General features: G+C 35.8%; 3 protein-coding genes across 5 annotated transcripts; 1 reads left to right on the top strand and 2 right to left on the bottom strand.

Moving 5' to 3' along the window:
• The first annotated feature begins 5,717 nt into the window (after window positions 1-5,717).
• On the top strand, window positions 5,718-7,870 carry PTPMT1 (protein tyrosine phosphatase, mitochondrial 1). Of its 3 annotated transcripts, XM_067762293.1 has the most exons (5): window positions 5,718-5,780; window positions 5,838-5,944; window positions 6,188-6,331; window positions 6,415-6,732; window positions 7,233-7,870. In XM_067762293.1, the coding sequence occupies exons 2-5, from the start codon at window positions 5,933-5,935 to the stop codon at window positions 7,374-7,376; spliced, it is 618 nt and encodes a 205-aa protein (XP_067618394.1). In that variant the 5' UTR covers window positions 5,718-5,780; window positions 5,838-5,932; the 3' UTR covers window positions 7,377-7,870. The 3 variants fall into 3 exon arrangements, with proteins under 3 accessions (XP_067618394.1, XP_067618393.1, XP_067618395.1); XM_067762292.1 differs by having other exon boundaries at window positions 5,753-5,944; XM_067762294.1 differs by lacking the exons at window positions 5,718-5,780; window positions 5,838-5,944 and adding an exon at window positions 5,983-6,124.
• Window positions 7,737-8,818, bottom strand: SdhD (succinate dehydrogenase, subunit D). Its single transcript, XM_067762295.1, has 5 exons — window positions 8,727-8,818; window positions 8,599-8,654; window positions 8,419-8,534; window positions 8,159-8,346; window positions 7,737-8,090 (listed from the first exon to the last, which is right to left on the bottom strand). Exons 2-5 carry the CDS (start codon window positions 8,639-8,641, stop codon window positions 7,868-7,870), a joined length of 570 nt encoding a protein of 189 aa, XP_067618396.1. The 5' UTR covers window positions 8,642-8,654; window positions 8,727-8,818; the 3' UTR covers window positions 7,737-7,867.
• A 9,732-nt stretch (window positions 8,819-18,550) lies between these two features.
• udt (protein undicht) lies at window positions 18,551-21,168 on the bottom strand. Its single transcript, XM_067773420.1, has 6 exons — window positions 20,992-21,168; window positions 20,621-20,878; window positions 20,393-20,550; window positions 19,346-20,315; window positions 19,125-19,274; window positions 18,551-19,052 (listed from the first exon to the last, which is right to left on the bottom strand). Exons 1-6 carry the CDS (start codon window positions 21,035-21,037, stop codon window positions 18,790-18,792), a joined length of 1,845 nt encoding a protein of 614 aa, XP_067629521.1. The 5' UTR covers window positions 21,038-21,168; the 3' UTR covers window positions 18,551-18,789.
• Window positions 21,169-27,566: the final 6,398 nt, after the last annotated feature.

The following is a 27,566-nucleotide window of genomic DNA, read 5'->3' as shown; positions in this document are numbered from 1 at the left end:
CGGTTGTTTTGTTATTTTTTAAATTCCGCCATTTTCAACCTACGAAAACCATATAAAAAATAAGTTTAAAAAATGAATTCATTTCAAAGCTCCTTGCTAAAAGAAAAAAAATCTAAAATAATATTAAAAAATACCAAAAGCTGTCGGAATGTGTGGGGCGCACTCAAAAAATTGATACGCGAAAAATAATAGTGGTTAGTGGTGATTCATTTTTAAACATGTTTCCGCATGAGGAAAGCGCTCTTCTGTTGTTTTGTTATATTCTGAATTTAAATTGAACATTCTGAACTCGAATTCTTATAAAACTATTTATTTTAAACAAATAAGAAACATATGCTTTTATCACGTACAAAATTAAAAATGTAATGAAATAAAGTAAATAAAAAGCAAAAAGCATTGTTTCATTTTTGGCGGAATATAACAATGGTCATTTATGATAGTATAACAGTTAAACCTGATATCTACAGTAAACTATCATTTATGACACTTTTTGATAGTTAGAGTGTCAGCACTGATCCAGGAAAAGGAATGAGAGTGAGCAGTACGGCTATATACTTAATCAGTAGGCCATGTTGGTGTATAAGAAGGAGACAAAAACTTACACGTACACAGTTGTTTACATCACATTTGCGCAAGTCCCCTTAAGTTTGTGATAGAAAGTTTGTATGAAGCGCTGATCGTTAGGTTGACATTTCTGACAATCAGATGATAGTCATATGATAGTCAGTATTCTTGTAGGTATATAAGGTAACAATTCCAGGGGCCGTTTTCACCATCTTCGGTTAACGAAAACAAGCAATTTATTTGAAATAAATCGTTCAGTGATTTGTCAAATAAAGTGTCACTTTGAAATAAAGCACGTTAAAAGTTTCCCTGCCATGGATAGATCGAAAATTTATTGAGGATTGCACTGCGACCATTGGTCTGTTGTGCCCTCATCAGATTGCGGCGCATTCCAGTAGGATATGTTCCGCCGTCTCTGCAGATCGATCACAAAATCGACATGAATACAAAATTATGTTTTTATTTAGTTGAACGGCGATAGAAACTTCTTTTTTTTCGTTTTTTTTCTAAAATGCAAGAAACTTCAAGAAGAACGTAAGTTTTTAATGATTTGTGTTTTGCTTCAACGTTGGCGTTGCGTTGCTTATTTATTGAAGCAATTAAAGAGCGTCAGATGTAGACGCAACGCAAGTGCCAAAACGATGCAAAAGTCCCCTTAAGCGCAGCTGCTTTATGTGTTATTTATTATTAATTAAAAATGTTGGATCTCATACAAAGTTAAACTTCGGCAAGTTTCACACGAGGCGTAGCTTCGTAGACGCTTACAAAATATGGCACGCAGCTAAAAACTTTCTACCCCTCTAGATTTCTTATGTTGTGCCTAATACGCTTTAATGAAGCTACGCCTCGTGTCCATCTTCTGTTAGATTATATTTCAAAGAAAACTTTTTAGTTTTAAACTTTGTTCATAATTGCCGTCTTCCAGTGAGTTTTACAGCTCCGGCTCACGCTCAATTCTCACGGGAATGCTCTGGATCATTGAGAGACTTGAAAAGCAGATGTCGTGAAATTTTCGCACACGTGAAATGTGTTAGGCAGTTATCGCCGCTGTTTTTCATTTAACTCATACGGCGAAAGGCTAAGCACCGACATCTATTTTTGAAAAAGTAGGTTTATTAAAGGCCGCGTTGCCAACCTAAAAAGAAATAATAAACAAATTGTCTGGCTCACAAATTGAACCAGACTTCTATCTGGAATAATCTGGCTCAAATCGTTGTTGTTGCATTTACATGCAAAATTATTTATCTGGCTCAGGATTTTGCCACCGGATGACAGCAAATATTAATGTACATGTCTACTACTACGGCAGTCGCTTGCATACTACTATTTCATTATTTTAAAAAAATTTAGGTCTGAAAAATGCAACATTGTGACATGCATTCTCAAACACGGTTGCCATACCATGTTTTCATTTCGGACCAAAATTCATCGAAAAAAGGACCAAATTTTATTTAAGTGTCGTATTCGTTGTAAAAAGCATTTCCCTAGTTTCCTATATAAAATTTTAATAAAGGAGACATTTGCCTTTAGTTCAAACTGCACTTACAAAAATAAAGTGTACCTTTGGGTAATACATTTTCAAATTTCTAGGATAAGTCTATGTCTTTCATCAATAAAACGTTGTGAACCTAATTTTGCTTCATTGCAATGAAATAAAATGTATAGCGCAGTTTGTTTTTAGTAAGGAACGGTTAAAAATTCGTGTTGTGGCAAAGTCAGTAAACCGTAAATGAAACTAAGGAATTGCCCCGCCTAAATTATCCCCTAAGTGAAATGTCATTGTTCTGTTACATTTTATTGATAGAGCAATTTTAGTGGTAAAGGCTCCATTACTGATACTTAGCATAGACTTGACTTGGCTTGCGAACTGTCACTTACAGTTCTGTTAAATGAACATTGCATGTTACTGATTACTCAAAACTTAACCAAAAATTTTTGAATATAAAGATATTGCATGCGCGAACTTCGGTGGAAAGCAGCGGAGCGTAACAAAATTCTAGTAGGTCACTTTCACCACACCAAAAACTTTAACACAATTTTTAACATAATTTAAGCAGAGAAATACACTGATTTGAGTTTTAGTGAGTAAAAGTTAAAATTCTGAACACATTAGCTGAATAAAAAGTGTACAAATAATTATTAAATAACAAATACAGACAGTGGTAGTTTAACAAATACTGCTGTGGTAAGTGGTGAATGTGGCCTACTAGAATTTTGTGAAGCTTGCCTCACACGATTTTTAGTCTATGCAATGTCTCTATATTATATCGTTTCTGACTTAACTTGACTTAGAAGTCTGTTGAATTTCGATTTTCTATGTAAGTTCTAAGTGACGTTTACATTTTGAGATGCCATTTGTTTGTTTCCATTTCATTTTGACATTTTGTCATACAAATTGACATGTATTTAAAAATAAATTTCAACGCTGATTATGATTTCAGATTTTATGCGCCAAGTGGAGTATAATCGTGGCTAAGTAGCCAAGTTTACGCCAAGTCAAGTCAAGTCTATGCTAAGTATCAGTAATGGGGGCTTAAGAATTCCATTGAAGTAAATTGAAAATCATATAATAACTGCAGTCATTGTTTACGAATTTAGAAACAATGAGAATGGCAAATACGAACGTGTATGAAATGTAATGTCAAAACGTATATGTATATGGCTGTATTTATATGCATTGTTTACTATATAGTTTGGCAGCTTAAAGGCTCCATTACCGATACTTAGCATAGACTTGACTTGGCTTGCGAACTGTCACCTACAGTTCTGTTAAATGAACATTGCATGTTACTGATTACTCAAAACTTAACTTGACTTAGAAGTCTGTTGAATTTTGATTTTCTATGTAAGTTCTAAGTGACGTTTACATTTTGAGATGCCATTTGTTTGTTTCCATTTCATTTTGACATTTTGTCATACAAATTGACATTTATTTAAAAATAAATTTCAACGCTGATTATGATGCCAGATTTTATGCGCCAAGTAGAGTATAATCGTGGCTAAGTTGCCAAGTTTACGCCAAGCCAAGTCAAGTCTATGCTAAGTATCAGTAATGGGGGCTTAAGTAAAGGTTATGTTGCGAATAGAGTGGAAGGCAGTGGACTAGGCAGTCGAATGTCATATAATGAAGGAATGGTGTTCGGAGATTTTTCAAAGTTAAAAAAAAAAAAATGATAAAAGCTTTAATATAAATAAAACTATTGTTTCAATAACAACAAAAACGCCATATATATTCTGTATACATACATTTGTAAGGATTATCTCACTTTAAAATTTGAATTAAATAATCTAAAGTTTTTTTTTGAAACTGAGTCGAGAACTGCGTATGAATGTGTGAATTTTCACCGATCAGCTGTTAGTTGCGCTACTTGGTAAAATTTACAATGTTTATATGCTTTAAAACGCATTAAATTGTTAAAATAAAGTTGAAAAAAATGATAAAAACTTTAATATAAATAAAAAGATTTTTTTAATAACAACAAAAACGCCTTATATATTCTATATATATATAAAGTCGTAAGGATTATCTCACTTTAAAATTTAAGCTAAATAAACTAGTTTTTTTTTGAAACTGAGTCGAGAACTGTGCGTGTGAATGTGCGAATTTTCACCGATCAGCTGTTAGTTGCGCTACTTGGTAAGATATACAATGTTTTTGACATTGTGTGTAAATGTATTGTACACAAAGATTTTTGACTTTTGTATTTATTATGTAAATTAATAGGAATCCGCAAATAAATAAATGTCATCAGTTAAATAAATACATCAAAGCATTGTGAATGATGACAAAGTGTGATCTCTTATCTGTCAACTGCCTGACAGGCTGTTCAATATGGCTACTTCTCAACGTTTTGACAGGCTGTTCAATATTGCGGCGCCTATCTTCAGCGGGTGATAGAAAGAGATACAGAATGAGACAGCGATAGTCAAATACGAATCAGGTGATCCAATCACTTTGGAATTTTGACGTTTATGCAGAAGAGATCACACTTTGTCATCATCACAGATGACATGATATGAAACTTCTCGCTCTCTGAGAGCGCGTGAAAATGTGCATTTTTTATAATATTGGCCATAGATACCATCATACTCAAAATCAAATTTGGGCGTTTCAGAACAACTTTGGGGTATTTTACATGGTAAAGGTTTAATTTATAATTTTCACTGAAAACTTACTCAATATTGTTAAATGGGATATCAAAAAACTCGAATTTTTCTCAGGATTATAGATCCGAAGAAAAAATAACTATTTTTCACCCGTGGAAAATTTATCAGTGACAACACCTTTCATCGAAGGGCTGCACACGAAACGGGTTTTGATAGCAGCTTTCGATTGGAGAAAAAGTCAGCTTCTTAGTCTTCGCATTGATGTAAATGGATGCATAAAGGCCAGGTTTTTGTGGAGCGTTGCAACATTCCACTTTTGACAGCTGAGATAAATTGTAGGTATATGTATAGGTTAACGCAACATGTATAATTAGCAGCCTTTTGCGGACGACAACGCAGATACTTCACCAAGTGATCTAATTTCGTAATTTCTTATAAATTTTTTGCGTTTTTTATTGTATGTGGATATACATATGTATGTAAATAAACATTTTGGTCGCATCAAAGTGAAAAAGGGGCTAGCCGTTCATTGTTATCTTATGGCGGTGCCAGCGCAACAAAGCAAAGCAACGCAATCGAAATATATTATTTCATATTTTTTCACTTATCTACCACAAAATATTTCTACAAAACTTTGCCTTTTTTATAAATTTTAATAAGTTTTTATCACCTTACTTGCTGATTTTTTGAAAATAATGAAACCGAACAGATTTCTTGGAGTTTTTTTTTTTGGTAGTTTAGGCAACTCTATAGCCATCTGATGTTCAAGACCCATTCTTGGAAACGAACGAACTTTTGTTTACAATCGAATGAACTTCAAGACCCATTCCTGGAAACGAATTGAGAGAGAATAAAAGTTTCGTATCATGTCATCAGAGGTCACAATGCATCAAAGTTGGTGACCATAGTGTACAATTCCAAGTGTGTTGACTTATTTGTCAAGCATTCTGACAGGCACTCGCTGGATTCGGAAGGACAGCGAATTCAAAATGGATACCATTACCGAGTGCGCCGAATGATTGAAAAATTGAAAAAGTCGATACGATTGGTAGTCAAAAATGTTGTCGTTGAGACCAAAAATGCGACTCTAGACCTGAGATTTCCATCAGGTGAGCGAGGCTGTTTGTAGTTTTGACGTTTATCGCTTAGTGAACACACATACATAGGTACACTATGTTGGTGACTCACAGATAAGGAATCAAGCAGCTTTTGTTTATCCCCGTTTTGTTTACCAATTGATCGGGAATCACCTTTACACGGCATGGAAATGAGTGTAAGTATAGAAACTGTCAGTATTTGGATGTACAGGTGTTAAGTATACTTTCAAAACTGGTTGTACAGATGTAGGGCTTAATACCTCCAAGCTTAGAGAGTATGTCCAAATATTTACTCTCCTACTTGGCGTTGTAACGAATTGTTGATTGTACGCTCGATAAGCTATATTTACATATATGTATGTGCACATTGGTGTGAAACTTTCGCTTTTTAATTACTAATATGTTTTCCTTCTAAATAGGCTGCAATGCTCGCCCGCGTTTCCTTCTACCCTACACTATTATACAATGTATTAATGGAAAAGGCTACAACTAGAAATTGGTATGATCGTATTGACGAAAATGTTATTTTGGGAGCCTTGCCCTTTCGTAATCAGGCCAACGAAGTAAGTACATACATACATTTTCATTCATATCATCAAATATACCTTGTACTAAAATCATTTAATTCTTTACAAATATTTATTAGTTAATTTCCAAGGAAAATATGAAAGCCGTCGTTTCTATGAACGAAGACTACGAGCTAACCATGTTCTCCAATGACGCGCCAAAATGGAAATTACTTGGAATTGAATTTCTTCAATTGGCCACCACAGATATATTTGAATCACCCGATCAAGATAAACTTTATAATGGTGTTGAGTTTATGAACAAATTTTTACCTCTTAATAAACGTATAAAGGGATTAAGTACAACGACAGCTCCAGAAAACATTGGGACTGTTTATGTGCATTGCAAAGCAGGGCGCACGCGTAGTGCTACACTTGTTGGATGTTATTTGATGCTGGTGAGAAAAAGAAATCAGTTGACTTTGGCAATATTCAAATGTAACAAGAAAAGCTTCTCACTCTTGCCTAGACAATTGGTGAATTGTTGGAAAGCTAGAGCGAATATTTCTGGTTAAAATTTTAGAAACTCAATGAAAGCGGTATTCTTGCTATGGGTTTGTCTTATTTCTAATGAAAGAAACCATTTTGGTTGGCACGTAGCTTAATTTGTTTAAAATGTTGGATCACAGGGTTGATCGACTCTGGTAAGGGTGTCACGTGCTTAACTCAGCCACTGTCCGCTTTTCGGGTCTGCAAGTTCAGGTTGTGTTACTTGATTTTTTTTTACAAATTTGCGGACCACAGATTACTTAAAAGCTTTCTACGGCGGTAATGCACCTTGTAGATATTGCCAAACGGCTTCACCACTGTGAATAGAAGTTTTTGAACCCCTTCCTTTTATTGTGTTACTAGGCCCGGGAAGCTGTATAAATTATTAATATTCTTATTTTTATAATAGAAAAATGGTTGGACGCCCGAACAAGCTGTGGATCACATGCGTACCTGTCGTCCTCATGTCTTATTACATACAAAGCAATGGGACGCTTTACGGATATTCCACCAAAGAAATGTTAAAGTACATAACATCATTAAAAATATATGATTATGAAAAAATATTTATTTTAATTCACGAAGGCCGCAACTAAAAAAACATTTTATTTTCGCACTAACTCTTCGATCAAGTTTTTAGTAAAGGTGTATTTTACTATGCTATACCGAAATATGTGGAAAATGCGGCTACGAAAATGGGTTGATTAGTGCCTTTTTGTATACGGTAAAGATACGTAAAAATGTAATACATAGATAGTTGTTATTCAAATGTTTTTAGGTTTAATTTAAAATAGAAAAATTACTTGAATTACATTCTTGTGCTTTGTTTAAGTGGCCAGAGAGGTATCAAAGATTTCAATGGTGCCTAAATAGGGGAACTGCATAATATACCAAAGTTAAAGAAGTATCCATATTTATACGATCAATAACGCTTTATTAACGCATTGTTTCTAAATATTGCATGTACTATGCAAATTTCCCTTCCGTAAAGTTTTAGTGTATTAGTAATAATTTAATTAAAAACTAAATAAATATCAAAAACTATTAGTCTTTGCATTCTACCTCGGTAGTGATTGCACTACCGGCGGGTTTGATCTTCCACACCTGTTTAACAGAATTGGCAATTCCGACATCATTTTGAATAATGTAGAAAAGTCCACCAAGCGTTGCAATTGATAATAAAATCAAAGCACCATGTGCAATTTTTGGCAATAAAGGTCCAACAACTTGCGGGCGAGCATAATCTGTGATTATGGCCTCCACACCCCTTAAGATAAAACAGCAATGGATAAGATTAAATATTCATAGTTAATTATAAAATATAACACTTCCTACCAGTGAGAATGAAGTACCACTGAAATAGCAAGTAGGGCATCAAGGGTTTGCGAGGGATGTATGAATGCAGCTGGCATAACTCCTAATAGCGAAAGTGAAATCAAACGTTCAGCTGTCCACAATGGCGTATGGTTACCCGTAGCTGCTGCCATTTTAACAGAACTTAATGAAAAATTCTTTTGCAAGCACTGCATATTGAACGCGTTTGAATAATAAATTTATTAAAATTTGTACTGTAACGGCAAAGGCTTCCTGCTTACCTGTGTATTCTTAATTGTTGTGAGCGCCTTCAAGCTCTTAGCTGAAATAGCACCAGTTGTGGTCATTGTTTTTAATTGTAATGAGAGCTGGGCAGGGGCCTTTGCGAGTCCAACAACTAAACAATGGATAAAAAGATTTTTACTCTATTATATAATACACTTGTATGAATAAATGTTCACCATTCAACCTGCCGGCATTGCGGAGCATTACTGATAGTGCCATCTTTAGTATATATCTGCGATATAAAATCAGTTGGTATAAAAATTAGTAAAATATAAAATTGTTACCAAATAAATATTGTTGCAACCTCGGCTGTTGAAATTTATTTCATTATAAATTTTACCAAGTAGCGCATGACGGAACGATACAAGGTGGCAGCATGGTGACATACCTACAAACATAAATAAAAATTCCATGTATTTTGTTTTTGTAAATTCGATGGACAAATGTCAAAATCGTACTGCGCTGGAAGTTGATGTATCAAATCAAATAAAAAAAGGTTATAATCAGCTGTCCCATGCTACCACATTGTATCGTTCCGCCATTAATTAGCGCAACTAACAGCTGATCGGTGAAAATTCGCACATTCACACGCACAGTTCTCCACTCAGTTTCAAAAAAAACTTTAGATTATTTAGCTCAAATTTTAAAGTGAAATAATCCTTACGATTTTATGTATATAGAATATATAAAGCGTTTTTGTTGTTATTAAAACAATATTTTTAGGTAAAAGTCTAGTTGATGGGTCGACTGCTAATAGGCGTCAAAAAATATCGAGAGAAGTGTCAAAAGACGCGTATTAATCTCGAGAACAATAGTCCGAAGGCGGAAAAGAAAAATCCTATATCTGTCCGGAGATATTTGCAGTTGAAGTCGGCGATTTTCATGTGGTTGTTGTTGTGGCAGTAGCCACGGTTATACCACACACCCAGACTTGCCATGGCGTAGCCCAGGGTGATTTTTTTAAGCGCGGCCGGAGGCCGCCAACGCAGAAAGGTGCTCTGCTTCGGTTTTTCGTTAATATCTTTTGGACTAGTTAAAATTTTTTTTTCCGCCTTCGGATTATTAATACTGATGTCAAGACGCGTCGTTTTACACCTCTCTCGATATTTTTGGTAGCGTATTAGCAGTCGACCCTCAACTAGACTTACCTATTTTTATTTTATATTAAAGCTTTTATCATTTTTTAACTTTGAAAAAACTCCGAACACCATTCCTTCATTATATGTCATTCGACTGCCTAGTCCACTGCCTTCCACTCTATTCGCAACATAACCTCAAAATAAGCTGCCAAACTATATAGTAAACCATGATGTAATAGAGACAAGGTGGTAATGTAGTGACAGCTCATTTTGAAAACTCCCTTACAATACGAATGATGAGAGAAAGGGGAAGAACAGAAGAGGCCGTTTGTGAAATAGTATTAAATTTGGTACTTTTTTGTATCAAAGCACTAAGTGCATTTTTTTTTACATTTTTCATTCAAATATTAATACAAGTTTATGAGAGGCTCTCCGAATATACTTCAAGTTTGCCATACTACACATGAATTCAAGAACATTAGGTACAAGAAGCATTTGAAGAAATAATAGAGATATATCTCTAAGTGGCCGGCCTTGCATGTTTTATGCAAACTCTTAAACTGCATCTGCTAGGGCTGCTTAGTTCTCGCTCAGAAACTTTTTATAGCAAAACCAGAGATGCGTCGCTTGGTTTGTGTTCCGAGGGGCAAAATCTATATATATAAAAAGAAAGGCTAAAATGTGTGTTAGTTGGTCGCCGGTGTTTGAAGAGATGCGTCGGTCGATTTTGTTCAAACTTTCACATAAGTTGCGTATACCTCACCCGGTGGTTATTATTATGGTTTGGTTGCGATCGACGCACAAATTCTAGGGTCTTGAGATCAAAACGTGGACCTGGGTAATCCTGGGATGAGTTTGTATATGGTTATCAAATGGAAGCTATTTATGAGTACTTTGATACGGAGTATTTTTCGTACCCCTTGGTGACTAGGGTCTCGAGATATAGGCCAAAAAAAGGACCCGGGTACCCCTAGCATGTGTTTATAGAATATGGATAACAAATGAAAGCTGTTGATGAGTGCTTTAGTAGAGGGTAATTTTCATACCCCTGGGTGACTAGGGTCTCGAGATATATGCCAAAACGTAGATGAGGGTAACACTAGGATGTGTTTTTACCTTACGGGTATCGAATTGAAGCTGTTGATGTGTGCTTTAGTACAGGGTTAGTTGGGTGACTAGGGTCTCGAGATATAGGCCAAAACGTGGACCCGGATACCCCTAGAATGGGTGTGTAATATGGATATCAAATGAAAGCTGTTGCTGAGAGCTTCAAAGTAATTTTCATTGTGATATTCGATTTAGTCGCATCAACCTGGCAAAACTGATAAATATGCAACTTAAGGATCTCAGATCCTTTCACTTAAAAAAATTAAGGAGCCAACTCGCTCCAAACAAACTAAGAATTTTAAATTAGTAAGCACTCAAATTTAAAGTTAACAAATATACTTTATTCAAAAATGGTTGTATATAACTAAAAAATCGACTTAGTCGTACGGATCCCCGACAGCAACTGCCCAAACGTTCTTGGCGGTTTGACAAAGAAACCTCAGCGCCGGCGGTAGCGGCGCAACCCTTACGCAAGTGTGTTAGAATGCAGGTGAGAATGACCATGGCCTTGATTTCCCACAAGCGTTGCGTTACTAAATTATTGGTATTGCATTTCATGATGAAATACAAATATGCTTACGCTGCAGCGCATGCAACGATCGATGGGAAACAAAATGTGCTGACGTTGCGGCGCGTGTGTTGATCGAACGTGTGAATGGTGTAAATGGGCAGTGGTTGAGCGTGGTAACTTGCATGCGAAGCCGAAATAAATACATGAATTAATAATACCAACATACCTATTTACATACTTCCTATTCGATTTGCTTGAAATTTGGTATATAAATTTGCCTATATTAGTATTTACGATCCTTTTTTCTGGGAGGTAGACCAGAGACGGACTGGGACTGGGATTAGGACCAGGACTAGCACTGAGACTCGGAGTGGGACTGGGACTCGGAATGGGACTGGAACAAAATGCATACCACCCTCTGGGACTGGCAATAAGGGATGAAGAAAAATGGGAAGAAGAGAGAGGAGAAAAGAGAGAAGAAGAAGGAGACTAAGAAGGTGATAAAATGAGACGAAGATAGAGATAGATGAAGGGAAAAGGCGGAGAAAGGAGTGAATAAAAGGATAAGGAAAAAGTGAAGAGGGGGAGGGCAGAGTTAGACGGAAAAGCTTAATAAAATGTATGCAGATAGACCAAATTTAAGGCAGAACAATGTCTGCCAGGTCTGCTAGTCATTTATAAGAATAAACAGCGCACTGTATGGAGCAACGTAATGAAGACCACAGTCCCGCCCTAATGCTGCCGGTTAATTTAAATATTAGCAGCTACATTGCCGAAATAACTTTCGCTATCTCGGACGTTTAAAAGAGCAGAGAGTGCTCCTTTTCAAGATGACGTATGATTGTAGATGAAGTGGTGGAAGGTTCCATACCGAGGCGCTGACGATGAAAATACCAGTGTGCTCCTATAGTTTGCCATGCGTTTGATGGGAGGTAGGGCTGATAATTTTACCTGAGTAATGAGGTACCCGAGTACTTAGGTGTCGGGATCCAACTGCCCGGGTATTACTCGAGTACCAAAAAACTCAGACACCCGAGCATTACGCAAAACCTGTGCTTAGTGTAGTTTCGACAAATTGTTTGGGCTTTCTGAATAAAGATAACGGTATGTATTTGATTTGAAGTTGGGATAATATCCGGCTATCCAATTACCCGGTAACCAGGGCATTACCAAAATTACTCAGGCAGTCGGCTCCAATACGATCATTGTGACTGCAACATCATATAGCGAACGTCTCACTGCTCCACTGATAAAAATTAAAGAATGTTGAACCTTAATAAAAAATGCACACAAGTATGAAACTTTCTAAACGTCATTCACCATCGAATAACCTACGGGTAAACTGGACATCAGTATAAAATGTGTTTGAGGCTAAAACCAGGCAAGGTCATTCAGTCATAAACTATTTGAAGGTTTTCTGATGGACCGCATTACAATGTGTGATCTAACACTATTGCTCGCAGACCGAGGTAGATAAGCTTCAATTTGGTGTGGGATCCGGGGGTAGTTCTTTATGACATTAATCTACGCACTACCGACGAACAATATTGCATTGTACAAGCGCTTGCAATGCACATACAAGCACTACCTCTGCCACTAGGTACATAACACCACTTCAACTTTTATATAAAACCACGCACTTGCCGACTTTAACGCGAGGGTTAACAAAGGTGTACCTGGCCCAAAAAAAATAAAGCCTCTAAAACGCTATCCCACCCAATTGGTAATTCAATTTTGCAACCTCTGAGATATTGGCAAGGCGATAGTTTCGTCTTCCGACCATGTTGCGATAGGCTGAAGAAGTACTTTCGGAAGACGGCTTAGAACGGCAAAAACAGGAAAAAAACACCTGGAAAGAAAAAGCAATTGACCCAAATTAGGAGAATCATTTTAATGTGTATTATAATTATTATTTCAAACAAAATACCTTCATTTTTTATCAAAAATTTTCAAATTTCTATAATTTTGTTAAATAAACAAAATTATTTTTGAACATTGTCACAACTTTGAATCATATAAAAGTCAACACAGAACAGAATTACAGAAAAAAGTGATGCCGTTGTATATTTTTCCAGGAAAATTTATTTGTGTGATTTTTACTACGATTTTTCCTCTGAACGAAAAAGTAGTTTTGCAAAGAGGCAAATTGAATTTCAGACTGGGAGTTCAAGATGGCGGATTAGAAAGAGAAGCTGTCAACGTCAGTCACCTTGTAATTGCATCTTGATGGTAAACCAAGGCGAATCTATACCAGGTGGTGTCAAAGTGAATTCAATCAATTCGCCGTGCAGATGAATGTCAAGTCAAAAGAAAAATTTCATAGATTTCGATTAGCTGACATTTTGTTGTACAAGGCTTTGTATGGAAAATTATCAAGACGAAGCAATCAGTTGATTGGATAACACCACCTGTAATGAATTCGCCTTGATAGTAAACAATGATTTATATTTTTTAAGGCGGTGCCATAATGACATTTTTCATATTGATGCGTTTAACACAAGCTTATGCATTCCAGTAACATCGCCACAATCAACCAAGATGTTGCGTTTGTAAATATGAAGGAACTTCAGACGTGACAATTGAAGTTTATAACGCCTTGCCCATTCACATACAAAATTTCGCGAAGCACTGGTATAAACATTATTCCCTTACAACAAAGATACTTGCTAACATATTTTGTGTCGTATTCATTTTTTATATTACAGTTTTTACCTGCGAAAAATGTTAGAAAATTTACCAACCAGTGGGAAAAATAATTTCACTTGCAAAGTGTGTCAACACCCTTAACCAAAACAAATGTCACATTCTTCCTCTTATGCTTTGCTTGTAACAAAATTTGGAAGATAGCTACTTTTCAATATCAGATGGCGCCAGTGTCGCTCATTCTACCGTTCTCCATAAAAATGCATGCAATCTACTCATAATGCATAAACTTGTGTTAAACTCATCTATATGAAAAAGTGCTTATGTGTCGGGGCTTTTACTAAACAGGTAAAAAAACTGTTAAATGTCAAACACGTGCCGCATTGCCAATCACACAATTTTTGTTATCGATAGTCAAATAAAGCTACCACCTTACTAAACATCATACTATCCAGCAGGGGGAGGGGTTGGTGAATACGGGAATAATAGCTGTGCTTTTTTTCATATATATACGTTTACGCTTAAACCTTATATGGACTGCTAAGCGACAAACTTTAAATACACCTCTGAAATTACTACGCATAAAATTAGTACTACTAAATTTCAATACGCATTATACTCAGATGTAACTGAAATATGTGTCTATGTTTCACCCTCTGCACTAATTCTATGTATTCTATGGGCGTCCACTATTTATCACAACTGTTCAGCTATATGTTATACACAGAAATACAACAGAGGGTTGTGTTTCCGCTTTTCGGTACACCCTGTTGCTGTAGCTAGTTGTTTAACCACAGCCGATAGATGGGTCTCCTAAGCATTGTGTAAGAGAGGATAGGCGTTTTTTTTTCACGCGCAAACGAAACGTATACGCGTGTAAAAAAAAACACGGCTAATATATACATGGATGGGATTCAATGGGTTGATAAGCGCAACACATAGCTTTATAGCTGCAGAGCTTCCGAAACTTAATTGTCAACCTCACCTACGCGAGGGTAATGCTGTTACAAATATGAATGTTACATACATATATTAGGCAGGCGAAGCTCTGGCAACCCCAAGTTTCTCATGGCACTCGGCGAGGGGAACCGGATGGCCTAGGTGGTTTAATGTGGTCGTGTTAATCATTTCCAAGATGGATGGGCTAGTGCCTTAATAATGTTTCTTCCCCATCCAAAAGGGGCGACCACTCACGTCTTGTCATGTATCCACATAACCATTGAAGATAGTGGGTTAGGGGCTTAATACACTCGTGGCAGGTATGACTGTCGTAAGAGGCGACTAAAATACCAAATTGATCCAATCCCTTCAAGGGGTTGCCAGAGCTATATATAGCTTCTCGAACCCAATTGCTAACCTCACCTATCAGTGGCGAATCCTGTTTTTTTAACAGACGAGGCTCTGGCGACCCTAAGTTCCACATTGTTCTCCTTGAAGGTTTCATATAGTCATACTAAATCGTTAGCAGTGTGGTGACCACCAAACCAAACCTAATAGGTAGAACCAAAATATGCGCACACATATATGCCCCTATTACGGCATAGATGAATGGATTTGCAACCATTGTAAATTTAACCAAGTAGCGCAACTAACAGCTGATCGGTGAAAATTCGCACATTCACACGCACAGTTCTCGACTCAGTTTCAAAAAAAAACTTTAGATTATTTAATTCAAATTTTAAAGTGAGATAATCATTGCCAATTAATGTATACAGAAGATCTATGGCGTTTTTGTTGTTATTAAAACAATAGTTTTATTTATATTAAAGCTTTTAACATTTTTTGTTTAACTTTGAAAAAACTCCGAACACCATTCCTTCATTATATGACATTCGACTGCCTAGTCCACTGCCTTCTACTCTATTCGCAACATAACCTCTACTTAAGCCCCCATTACTGATACTTAGCATAGACTTGACTTGACTTGGCGTAAACTTGGCAACTTAGCCACGATTATACTCCACTTGGCGCATAAAATCTGACATCATAATCAGCGTTGAAATTTATTTTTAAATAAATGTCAATTTGTATGACAAAATGTCAAAATGAAATGGAAACAAACAAATGGCATCTCAAAATGTAAACGTCACTTAGAACTTACATAGAAAATCAAAATTCAACAGACTTCTAAGTCAAGTTAAGTTTTGAGTAATCAGACTTGACTTGGCTTGCGAACTGTCACTTACAGTTCTGTTAAATGAACATTGCATGTTACTGATTACTCAAAACTTAACTTGACTTAGAAGTCTGTTGAATTTTGATTTTCTATGTAAGTTCTAAGTGACGTTTACATTTTGAGATGCCATTTGTTTGATACCATTTCATTTTGACATTTTGTCAAACAAATTGACATTTATTTAAAAATAAATTTCAACGCTGATTATGATGCCATATTTTATGCGCCAAGTGGAGTATAATCGTGGCTAAGTTGCCAAGTTTACGCCAAGTCAAGTCTATGCTAAGTATCAGTAATGGGGACTTAAGTATCAGTAATGGAGCCTTTAAGCTGCCAAACTATATAGTAAACAATGTTTGCAACTCTTTGTTTCGAGAGAGCGCTGTCAAAATACACATTTTTTATAACATTTATCAATGATGCCACTCCAAACAAAAATGAATAGATCTGAAAATGGGGGATTTTTGACATACATTTCGGCGATTATAGTTTCAATCATTTAATAAAATGATAGTCGTAAAATATTTATTTCCTTAAAGTTATTTTACAATAATACGACTAGTTATAGTTAAATATAAACAAATCTAAGTAAAACTAACATTTCGATTAAATTAATTAGTCAAATATTGTAACTGCATTTAACTCGCAGTGAAAATCATATATTCTTTTGAAATTTCAGTAAATCGGACCTATGATATAATAATAAATAAAATAAATGTAAGGCGCGATAACCTCCGAAGAGATCTAAGGCCGAGCTTCTCTTCCAATTTGCGTCGTGCTCCTCTTGATTTTTCCCTACAAATTGGCCGGACGGCATCTGCAAGGCAGATGAGCTTTCACTGAGAGCTTTTCATGGCAGAAATACAATCGGAGCGCTTGCCAGACACTGCCGAGGGGCGACCCCGCTTAGAAAAATTTTCTTCTAATTGAAAAATCTTATTTCTAAAATTTTTGATGTTGCTTTGCCCGGGAGTTGAACCCAGGGCATACGGTGTGATAGGCGGAGCACGCTACCATCACACCACGGTGGCCGCCATGATGATATAATAGTTAACATTATTTAATGGATAGGGCTTATCCTACATGTCTGGCGTTCCAGGTTCTGCGATCAAAATGGACTGGTTGCATCGGGAGTTCATATTTACAAAACCAGTTTTAGTGATAACCTTTGAATGGGAAATAATATTTACCCTCCGCCTTCGAACTAATAATACTTACACTAAAACAAGTATTTTTATCCTTTTTGCCATAATTTTTGAACGCTATTCTACAGTTGTAGGTCAAACTAAAGTTTACCAAAATTTTTGGCACGTTTTTCGTTTTGGCTGGTACATTTTTTGTTCTGCCACCCGCTTCAGCTGGCGCGAGGGATTTATTTGTGATTGTTGCCAGCAACAACTAGAAGATAAATCCCTCGTGAGAGCGAAAATATGAGAGCGTAAACAAAAGATTCGTATCAATCTAATCCATGATTACGGTATACAACTGAACTTAGTTGGGTTGTAATTAGAACAACTCAACTTTCAGACAACTCAACTTTTGTTTGGTATTACGAATTACAACTTATTTCAGTTGAAGATGAATTGGTGTTGCCAACTTAAGAAAGTGTTGATTTGACAGATAAATGAAAAACTGATCAATTTGTGGCGGAAATTTAAGCATTTGCAAAAGTGATTTTGGTATTTCACGATATTATATGACATGAAATCTATTTTATAATGAAGAAAATGTTGGTGATTGACATGGCGCGAATACGGAAAACATTCGCGTGATCATTCCACTCCGAAGTAAGAAAATGTTTAATTGACAAATGATGACCTTCAAATGAAGTTATTTTGCAGATTTGAAAGGAAGCAGTTAAAAAAAATTAACGACCATTTCCGCAAACGCTTTCGAGGGAAGGCTGTACCCCTATTTTAAAATTATGAGCCACACTCAGATTCCTTGGTGATGGCAGCTATCAAAAATGCTGTGGAAATGCATTTGGTGTTGGACTGGTTTTAGATATTATTAAGGATCATATTTGTGCGAAGTGGATTAAAACCCAAACAGCAAGAATTGTATTGGGGGTACCACTTGGCATGTTTGTTATTGTAGGAAATGAACATTAGAAATTTACATAAATAAAACAAATCATCACATATACAAAAAAAAAAAAAAGAATCACTACATATTGCAATAGCTGGATGGGAGAGAAAATAGTAAGCTGTAACTTAAAGCTACTATATAAATGTATATAAAAATTCATGAACAGAGCAAACACAGTAATACTGACACAAAAATATAATTGACGAGGAATTACAAATCTTGAAAAAGCACATGGCACTAAGCCATATATTAAAACTTAACATTTACAAGAAAACATCTTTGTGCTACGGGTTTTTACTTTGTTACATGTGTCAGTTGCTTAGGCACGTCTAAGGCGATTTAAGCGGCAAATTCAGGGTCCTCTTGCCATCTTTTGCAATTGAAAGATTCAATTCCTAAAAAAAAAAAAAAAAAAGTAATACCAAACAGGAGTTGAGTTGTCTGAAAGTTGAGTTGTTTTAATTACAACCCAACTAAGTTGAGTTGTATACCGTAATAGGGGCATAAATATAGACAAATATATGTAAGCTCAAAAATTTTTTATTTTATTATCAATTAAATGAATGCTATTTTACAATGGACGGAATTTATACGTACATAATTGAAGTAAATTCATACACTTTTTCGCTTAAAAGCTAATAAGACACGACGATTATTTAAGGTTTATTCAAAATTTGGAGATTCTTGATAAAATAATTTCCTTACACGGAGCATGTTCATAATCTTCCCCTCTATTAGAGTTGACTTTAACATGATTTAAAAACTATATCATAATGAAAGCAATGGTACTTAAAAGAGCAACATTTGAGTACGATATTAAAGGACTAGCAGATGCTTTATAAAAGTCCCAATCGAAGATGATGTTGGATGCGTCCGAATCCTTCCACGGATAGGCACCATCGTCGAAGTACATTGGACAATCATCACGTTCACGCTCGTATTCTATGGCATCAATGGCAACTGCAGCGCCTTCTGTATGATTCCATGAAGTGACATCTTGGTTTAATTTACAAAATGCACCAACCGCTGTAAAGCATAATTTTAAATTAAAATATAAATTACTTATTATTTTAAATAATTATAACTATCGATAACAACCTTGTGACATTAGAACTCGATTCAAATCTGCACGTTGATATACCCAGCAGCGATATTTGGAGAGAGGATCCAAATCATCATACGTTATAAGATACGACTTCAGATTTTCTTTCCAAAAACCAATACATTTCATGCGATAATCGGGGTCACCTAAAATTTTTTATTTACATTGCATATAAGTTCGATAAAATTCTTAGTATTATATATCATTCTACACATACTGTATATATCCACCGGTCTTCCCAAATGATCTACTGACAAACAATAATTCTCGTCAATAGCCATTTCCTTTTGATCCGTATCACAAACTGATATATCCGATATATTTTGCTTGCAATGTATATTTGGACGAGGACTTAGCGTTACACCTCCTAAAATTCTTGTTTTAAACGGATGTTCGCCACGTTGTGTAAAATTGAATTTTCCAGCAACTGGGCAACGAACTGGCACTGGATTCTTTGCGAGAAACAAGTCATATTTCCACGCCTCTGCATTTTTAAACTGTACCCAAGAGCAAACCGTACTGAAATCATCCTTTATAACAGCTAACCCCTTTCGGTAACGTATGATGTTATGATGGCGTGGTTGAAAATCAAAACAGACATAATCTTTCTGACAACCATCTACCGTAAGACGAGCCATCATTATACGATTATCCCGTCGTTCCCGACACACATAGATAGTTTTTCGATAACGTGCTCTATCTGGATAGTATGTTTCATTGATGTGAGTTTCACTAATAGATACATCGGCATCTATATTTGCAGTATTGACCCATTCACCCGAAAAATTTTGTGGCAATGTACAACCAGGTTCAACGTATTCTGCTTTCACGGGAGTAAGTTTAAGACGCTCTGGTGAATTTTCAGGGGTTTTTAATGTATTGCATTCAGCAGTAATCGAAACTCCAATATACAAATCATCATCGCGATTCTTAAGGAAACAACGGTATTTTTCATCTTTTCGTGATTCTTTCGTGTTAGCCACCGCAAAGTAATGATTTTTACCCACAAACCAATCGCCTAAGCAACTGTATTCAACTATACCCGTAAATGTACCCTCCATACCCTCACATTGTTGATAGCTAACATTAAATTTTTGATTTTGTATCAAGAATTGCGTTCCAGCAGTTTGGCATGACTGAATTCGTGCATCGGGTTTGTTGCATACACCAGTAAATCGGAAGCGATTCTATATGATTTAAATACACATTTTATAGGATTGTATGTCGGTTATTCAATAGCATGTTAATACGATTCTAATATTACCTGATATGTAAAATGCCATACACCTTCCAGTGATGAGCGGCAGTTAATTGGTACAAAATTCTCATTAAATAATGTTACTAGTTGTTGATCGTCCCTGATTCCTCTACAAACATTTTCAACACTTGGCTCCGTACCTGTTGGTATAGAAACACAGGATCCTGCAAATAATACAAACGTTATGATTTTAAGTACCTACAATGTTTTAATAAGTACAGTATTTTTTCCTACCTTCAACCTTTTCAAAGACATTCAGTGTTCTTATCACTGTTCGTACACAATGATAACAGTTCGCGGCACGTTCCTTAAATACAAATGAATACTCATCACCGTGTCCAGACATGGTTACACACACACCACGGCGTGACATTGACGTCGCATCTATAACTGTCTGTGTGGGGTAGCCAGTCTCCCATGAAAACCAACTTCCCTGCAAAATTCTCGGTATTATACATTTGTTTGGTTCCAATTGGTTGTACTGCGCCCAAACTATATTTATATAAATAAAAAAATATTGAAAATGATTACAAGCTAAGCTTGAGTCAACGTCCAAAACCAAATGCTTAAAACAGGCAGGGTGTGGCAGCAATAATTTTATTTACCTATGGTTAACGCCTTTAGAGACCACACAAATTGTAATATATTCATTTTACCTAAACATTTATATTCTACTTTGTACTTTAAAACTAATTTCTTAAAAGATTGTTCTTAAATAATTAACTAAAATTAAAAAATACAAAATCTATGCTATGTGATTTGTACAACTGGAAAACAACACAAAGAAAGGATGACAATTAATTGTTCAATACATAAGGTGATGCCATATAATAGGAAAAATCGAAAAGATTGCAGCTATCGGCTTTGACGTAGCCGTAACGATAATTTTTCGAAAAAAAAAACACATTCATGGACCTCAAAACGGAAGGATTTATCCATGGCAGAACGATACAAGGTGGCAGCATGGTGACATACCTACAAACATAAATACAAATTCCATGCACTTTGTTTTTGTAAATTCGATGGACAAATGTCAAAATTGTACCACGTTGGAAGTTGATGCATCAAATCAAATAAAAAAAGGTTATAATCAGCTGTCCCATGCTGCCACCTTGTATCGTTCCGCCATGGATTTATCATAATGGCTTAAGAGCCCATTACAGACATTTACCATAGACTTGACTTGAGAACTGTCACTTACAGTTCTGTTGATTGATAACTCAAAACTTAGCAACACTTAACTTGACTTAGAAGTCTGTTAATTTTTGATTTTCTATGTAAGTTCTAAGTGACGTTTACCTTTTGAGATGCCATTTGTTTGTTTCCATCTCATTTTGACATTTTGTCATAAAAATTGATATTTATTGATTATGATGCCAGATTTTATGCGCTAAGTGGAGTATAATCGTGGCTAAGTTGCCAAGTTTACGCCAAGTCAAGTCAAGTCTGCTAAGTATCAGTAATGCGCCCTTTAGTGTTTGTACTTATTGTAGCAATAGGCTTATCTCAGATGAAAGTCCGAGGAAACTGTCTCTTTCAACAAAGTTGCTGTCAAAAGCGTTTTGCACTGACCGATTTTCCAGTAAATTTCTGAGAATTGAATAATGTAAACCGGTGTGCAACCTACTTTTGAATCAACTAAGTTTTGCGTTTCATACAACCCTGCGTTTGTTTACTTTTTTACACAATTTAAAGTTTGTGAAAGTTTTGTTTAAATTTATTTTATTAAAGGGCCCGAAAACATAAGAATAACCTATTTGACGATCCCCATACAAACACATTCAGTCAACTGCAGCATCGTGCGCTTCATCTTAGCTTACAGCTCCGACACATAAGCAGTTTTTCATATAGATGAATTTACCACATGCTTATGCATTATGAATAGATTGCACGTATTTTTATGGAGAACGGAATAATGAGCGACATTAGCGCCATCTGATATTGAAAAGTAGCCAACTCCCAAACTCTGTTACAAGCAAAGCATAAGAAGCAGAATTTGACATTTGTTTTGGCTAAGGGTGTTGGCACGCTTTGCAAGTGAAATTATTTTTCCCACTGGTTGGTAAATTTTCTAACATTTTTTGCAAGTAAAAACTGCAAGTATATTTGTTGTATAGGGAGAATGTTTATACCAGTGTTTCGCGAAATTTATTATGTGAATGGGCAAGGCAAAATAAACGTCAATTGCCAAGTCTGAAGTTCCTCCATATTTACAAACGCAACATCTGGGTTGATTGTGGCAATGTTATTGGATTGCATAAACTTGTGTGAAACGCATCTTTATGAAAAATGTTATTGTGCCGCGGCCTTTAATTAAGGGCCAATTAAAATTCCTTAAGGAATAAGGAAGTTTAATTGGCCCTTTACCCTTACGCCATAATCGTAACCATACCCATATCTATAAACATCTCCAATGTGATCAATTAATGGTGCCTTAACCTAAAAATCCTGAAAATTTCATAAAAATGAAGAAAACGCAAAAAATTATAAACATATTCCACAAAAAATAAGTCTCTAAGTCATAACGTATCCAAAACAATAAATAAAATCTACAAAAAGTTATTAAATTCACCAACTCAAATATTTTTAAGTTATGGATATGGCAAGAAACCAAGAACCAATTGGTTGGCTATGGTATGGTTATGGTATGGCACCATTAATCGATTACATTGATTTCCGTAAGGTAGGTTCGATCAGCTGTTTTATCTGGTTATGGTTTTATGGTTATAAATCACCATTAATTGGCCCTTTAACTGTAGTTTAAACTCACACTGAAAAACCCATATATGTAATACTCTGTTATGGAAACGCATTTACGATGGAAGCAGTAAGGAAGGCGGTCGGCATGATTTTGTGGTGCACAGTGGCTAGTCATTGTCGGCTGGGGCGGGTCCTTGCCAACCTTACTGTTCCTGCGCCATAAACAGAAAAAAGTTCCTATCATGCCTATCAAAACGAGCAGCTGTCAAATTCAAAACAAACTGACAGAAGCGCAGAGACCGACTCAAAACGCTTATAATTCAAATTAAAACGACATCCGGTCGAACCGGATGCCACGGACAAACCGTTAACATTCCAACATTTAAAAATTCAAATTCAAAAAAAAAGACTGACGCAAGAAAATTTACCGAACCGGACATGACCGGTTACTACTCTGAAATTAAAATTAAAAAAAAAAACTGCTGAAAATAAAATAAAAGCACCAAAAGGAAAATAAACAAAAAGGGCCGAATATATAGAGGGGCGCCGCGGGTGTAGTTGCGACGCCCGGTGCTTAGCCCACCCTCAAAATCCATGGCCACCGACGCACCTAATTTTCGGTGGCCCCTTACCTGTATGCCCTACGTGCCTTCTAAATGAATGGTGACGCCAGCATTCCCATATTGTTAACAAATTTATTTAATATCCATTATTGCTAACATAGCTTTTATTTTTCTTTTCTTACTGCAAGGTTTCTGAATATATTTATGCTTATAAATAATTTTATAAAAAAAAATATAGCAATCGAAAATGCGTGCCTAATTGAAGAGGAACTCTATTCCTTTTTGTAAGTTTCTAGAAAAATTTATTGTGAGCCGCGTTTTGCGACGGTTCATTGAAAGTAATAATAATTGGTTTGTTTTATAATCTACTATACTATATATGTAATAAAAAAAATTCTTTTTTTTTTTGTAGGAATTTGGTTAAATGCCTTCTCTTTTTTTTTTGTTTTTACAAACCTATTTTAGGGCTGTACAGTTTGTATACAACTTCTGATAATTGGGGCCCCCTTACAAAATTAATAGGTTGTTGTATTAGACTTACTTTGAGTTTAACAGAACATCAATTTGGTATTACACATAGCATAATGACACTAATATGTACTATGCACTAAGAATTTTGTTAAAAACGCAACTAGGACTAAACTTGGGGTAAATCCTACCCCTCAAAAAAATATTGTTTCACAAGTTCAAGTAAAACGTAAGCTTTTAAATTCCTGGTAAAATTACCGGAGTCATTCACCAGTTCAGGTAGAACGTGAACTTTTAAATTTATTGTAAACTCGACGAAATTGTTTTACAGGTTCAGGTAAAACATGAACCTTTTAAACTTATAGTACAATTAATGAAATCGTTTTACTTGTTCAAGTGAAACGTAAACTGTTTTACATGTAACAGACAGGGTTGGTATTGTTTCGGGTTTAGTTCAACTCAGTCAACAAAAATGTATACAAAAAAAAGTCTTTGTTTTGATAACGCAAGCTAATCCGCATTACTTGTTATCTGCGTCTCTTAATATAGATTTAATGCATTTTAACTGATAATGCAACTGAACTTGAATTACCAATAAAACTTTATTCCTTACCGAAACAATATCAACACTTTTTGCTCATTCCAAAATCATATCCGCAACGATTGCATCGATTAAAAAACGTAATAGTAAAATTCTACCGTAACGCAAAGCAAATTTTAATACCTGAAACACTTTTTTTTTGTTTCACAGGTAGTATAAATTGCACACCTATGACCATTAAGATATGCTTTGTTTTTGTTTGTTAATTTTTTTTCAGTATGCAACAATTTCGAACGTACAACAAGAATTGTTTTTTTGGGGTTTTTTTTTTTTTTTTGTTTTTATACTTTTCATTTCCTTCGGACATTATGCATGTTGCATTCGTATTCACATTCGTTTTAATTCTACCCTAGGGTGATGGCCTTAGATTTGCGTATGTTGGTATATTAACATTATATAATGTTGCAGAGTCAAAAATATAATTTTAAAAGACAAGGTTAAGGCTACAAATACATAATTTTAGTTCAGTATTGGAACGAACTCACCGCTTTAACCGCTGATGTTCGTTATCGCAATTGGAATGGCCGCAGGTCTATATTCGCTGCCCTGTGATTGTCATTGTAGCTGGTTTATTGTAGCCCATATGGTCGTAGCGGATAAGGGTTGCGCTAGTATGGTTATAGCCGGTATGTACGCAGCTAATAAAGATGCGCTAGTAATATTATCGCCGGTGTGGACGCATCTAATAAAGATGCGCTAGTAGTATTATCGCCGGTATGAACGCATCTAATAAAGATGCGCTAGTAGTATTTTCGCCGGTATGAACGCATCTAATAAAGATGCGCTAGTAGTATTGGGGTCGGTGGTACCGCCTGGTGGTGGTTGCGCTCGTGGTTCGAGGTGATCGAGTGAACCTGGTGACAATAAAAACTTCGTGTTGACTTTTACGACCTGGATGACTTGGTGCTAATTGGGTGTTCGTTGTATTACGCTGCAGCGTACTGCTGGCCCTGGAGGCGGGGGTGTTGGTTTAAGAGTCTTCTAGTAATTCGCTTGACCCTGTACTACTAAAAGGTTGTTATTTGAATTCGGACTTGTCGATGCTATCGTATCAGCAAGATTCGTTAAATGTTTCTTAAATGTCCTTTTTGGTCCGCAGGAAATTGCAAAAAGCGGAAGATTCCAAACTGTTCGATACTGGTTAAAAGCTTCGCCACAATTAAAGGGCGTAAAATTATTTACAACACTTATTTTACCAATGTGCTGACCGGGTAGTTGGTCGATAAGAATGTGGGACTCAGTTAAACGGCAAGCAGTGTGCAATTAATAGGGGCACTTTTACCAGTCAGTATTGGTGGTTTTTCACTGCTGTCGGCTTTAAATGTCGCTTCTTTTCTTTCTTTGTTTCAGTGAATGTAGCTTTTTTAATATTTCTTCGTTTGCGTTGTCGTGAAGCAAAAAGGAAATATGAATGTCTTCTATATTTCTAGCTTCACAAAAATTTTTTCCACCTTTCTCGTTTTTAAGCCCGGAAACGCATGCAATTTTTTCCGCTAGTGATGGCCGGTCTGTATTTTTCTTGTTTTTCGATATCTTTTTATCGCAACTTTCGCCACATCGCTAGGTGTGTTCGCGTGAACACGCTCCCAAGTGGATCGTAGCCGTAGACCGTAGCAGCAGACCGTAACAACTCCTATATTGCTACAAAAGGCTAGAACATCAGAGTGCCGATATATTGCTTTTAAAACGTTTTTGTTTTTGTATTCAATAATCGAATGTAGCTAAATTTAAATTTTTTCTTGTCACACTTATGCTGCTACAATCACAAAAATTGTATAGGCTTTCTTGTTTCTAAAACTGAACAATGTCAACATCCCCTTACATCCTTTCACAGCTCTGCAAACATTGCGAACATTATGAATTCATATAAGTGAAAAATCTTTCTATTACTCCATTGTCGTTCCTACAGTCGTCTACAAAAATATTTGCAAAACACTGTTGAGCAATTGGTTTAAGTAATCGAACAGCGATTTAACAGGTGATCCAGGCTCATTGTGAATTCATACAAGTGGCGAATGTTTGATAAAAACGTTCACAATAGCAAACAGCCTCGATCACCTGTTCAATCGCTGTTCGATTACTAAAATAATTTGCTCAATAGTGTTTTTCAAACATTTTTGTAGACGATTGGTATATTGCAGTATTTATATATTTTAAAATGTTTGCTTAACTGGCTGCTCAAATTTAATCTATTAACTAGATTTAAGAAATAAATATTAATATGTAGTCTGATTTCCTCAATACACATTTAAAAGAAAAATTAGTTTTTAACACAAATGGGCAATTCATGGCACTTCAATTTAATAACCGCGAGCAAAAAACAAACTCTCTGGCCATTCGCGACAGCCGTTCTCCCTGTCAGCTATTATTTGACAGCTAGGTAGGCAATGGGGGAATAGAAAGATTTTTCACTAGTATGAATTCACAATGTCCAGGCTATTTACTATTGTGAACTTTCTTTTCAAACATTCACCACTTGTATGGATTATGGATTCACAATGGCCAGGGACATCATAACGACAGTATGGCATCCCTATCAAGCGTACTTTTCGAAGTTTGATATTTCACAAATTGACGTTTCTGTATTCGAATAATCTATTTTTATACCCAGCTGTGCTTGTACACAGGGTATTATAACTTTGATTGGATAACGGTTAGTTGTACAGGTATAAAGGAATCGAGATACATATAGACTTCGATATATCAAAATCATCAGTATCGAAAAAAATTGAATGAGCCATGTCCGTCCGTCCGCCCGTCTGGCCGTTAACACGATAACTTGAGTAAATATTAAGATATCTTCACCAAATATGGTACACGAGCTTATCTGGACCCAGAATATATTGGT

The sequence above is a fragment of the Eurosta solidaginis genome, chromosome 1 (assembly GCF_040869045.1).
Source record: "Eurosta solidaginis isolate ZX-2024a chromosome 1, ASM4086904v1, whole genome shotgun sequence".
Classification (NCBI taxonomy): Eukaryota; Metazoa; Arthropoda; class Insecta; order Diptera; family Tephritidae; genus Eurosta; species Eurosta solidaginis.
Note: the sequence above shows the minus strand (reverse complement) of the source record. Positions and strands in the feature narration are given on the sequence as shown.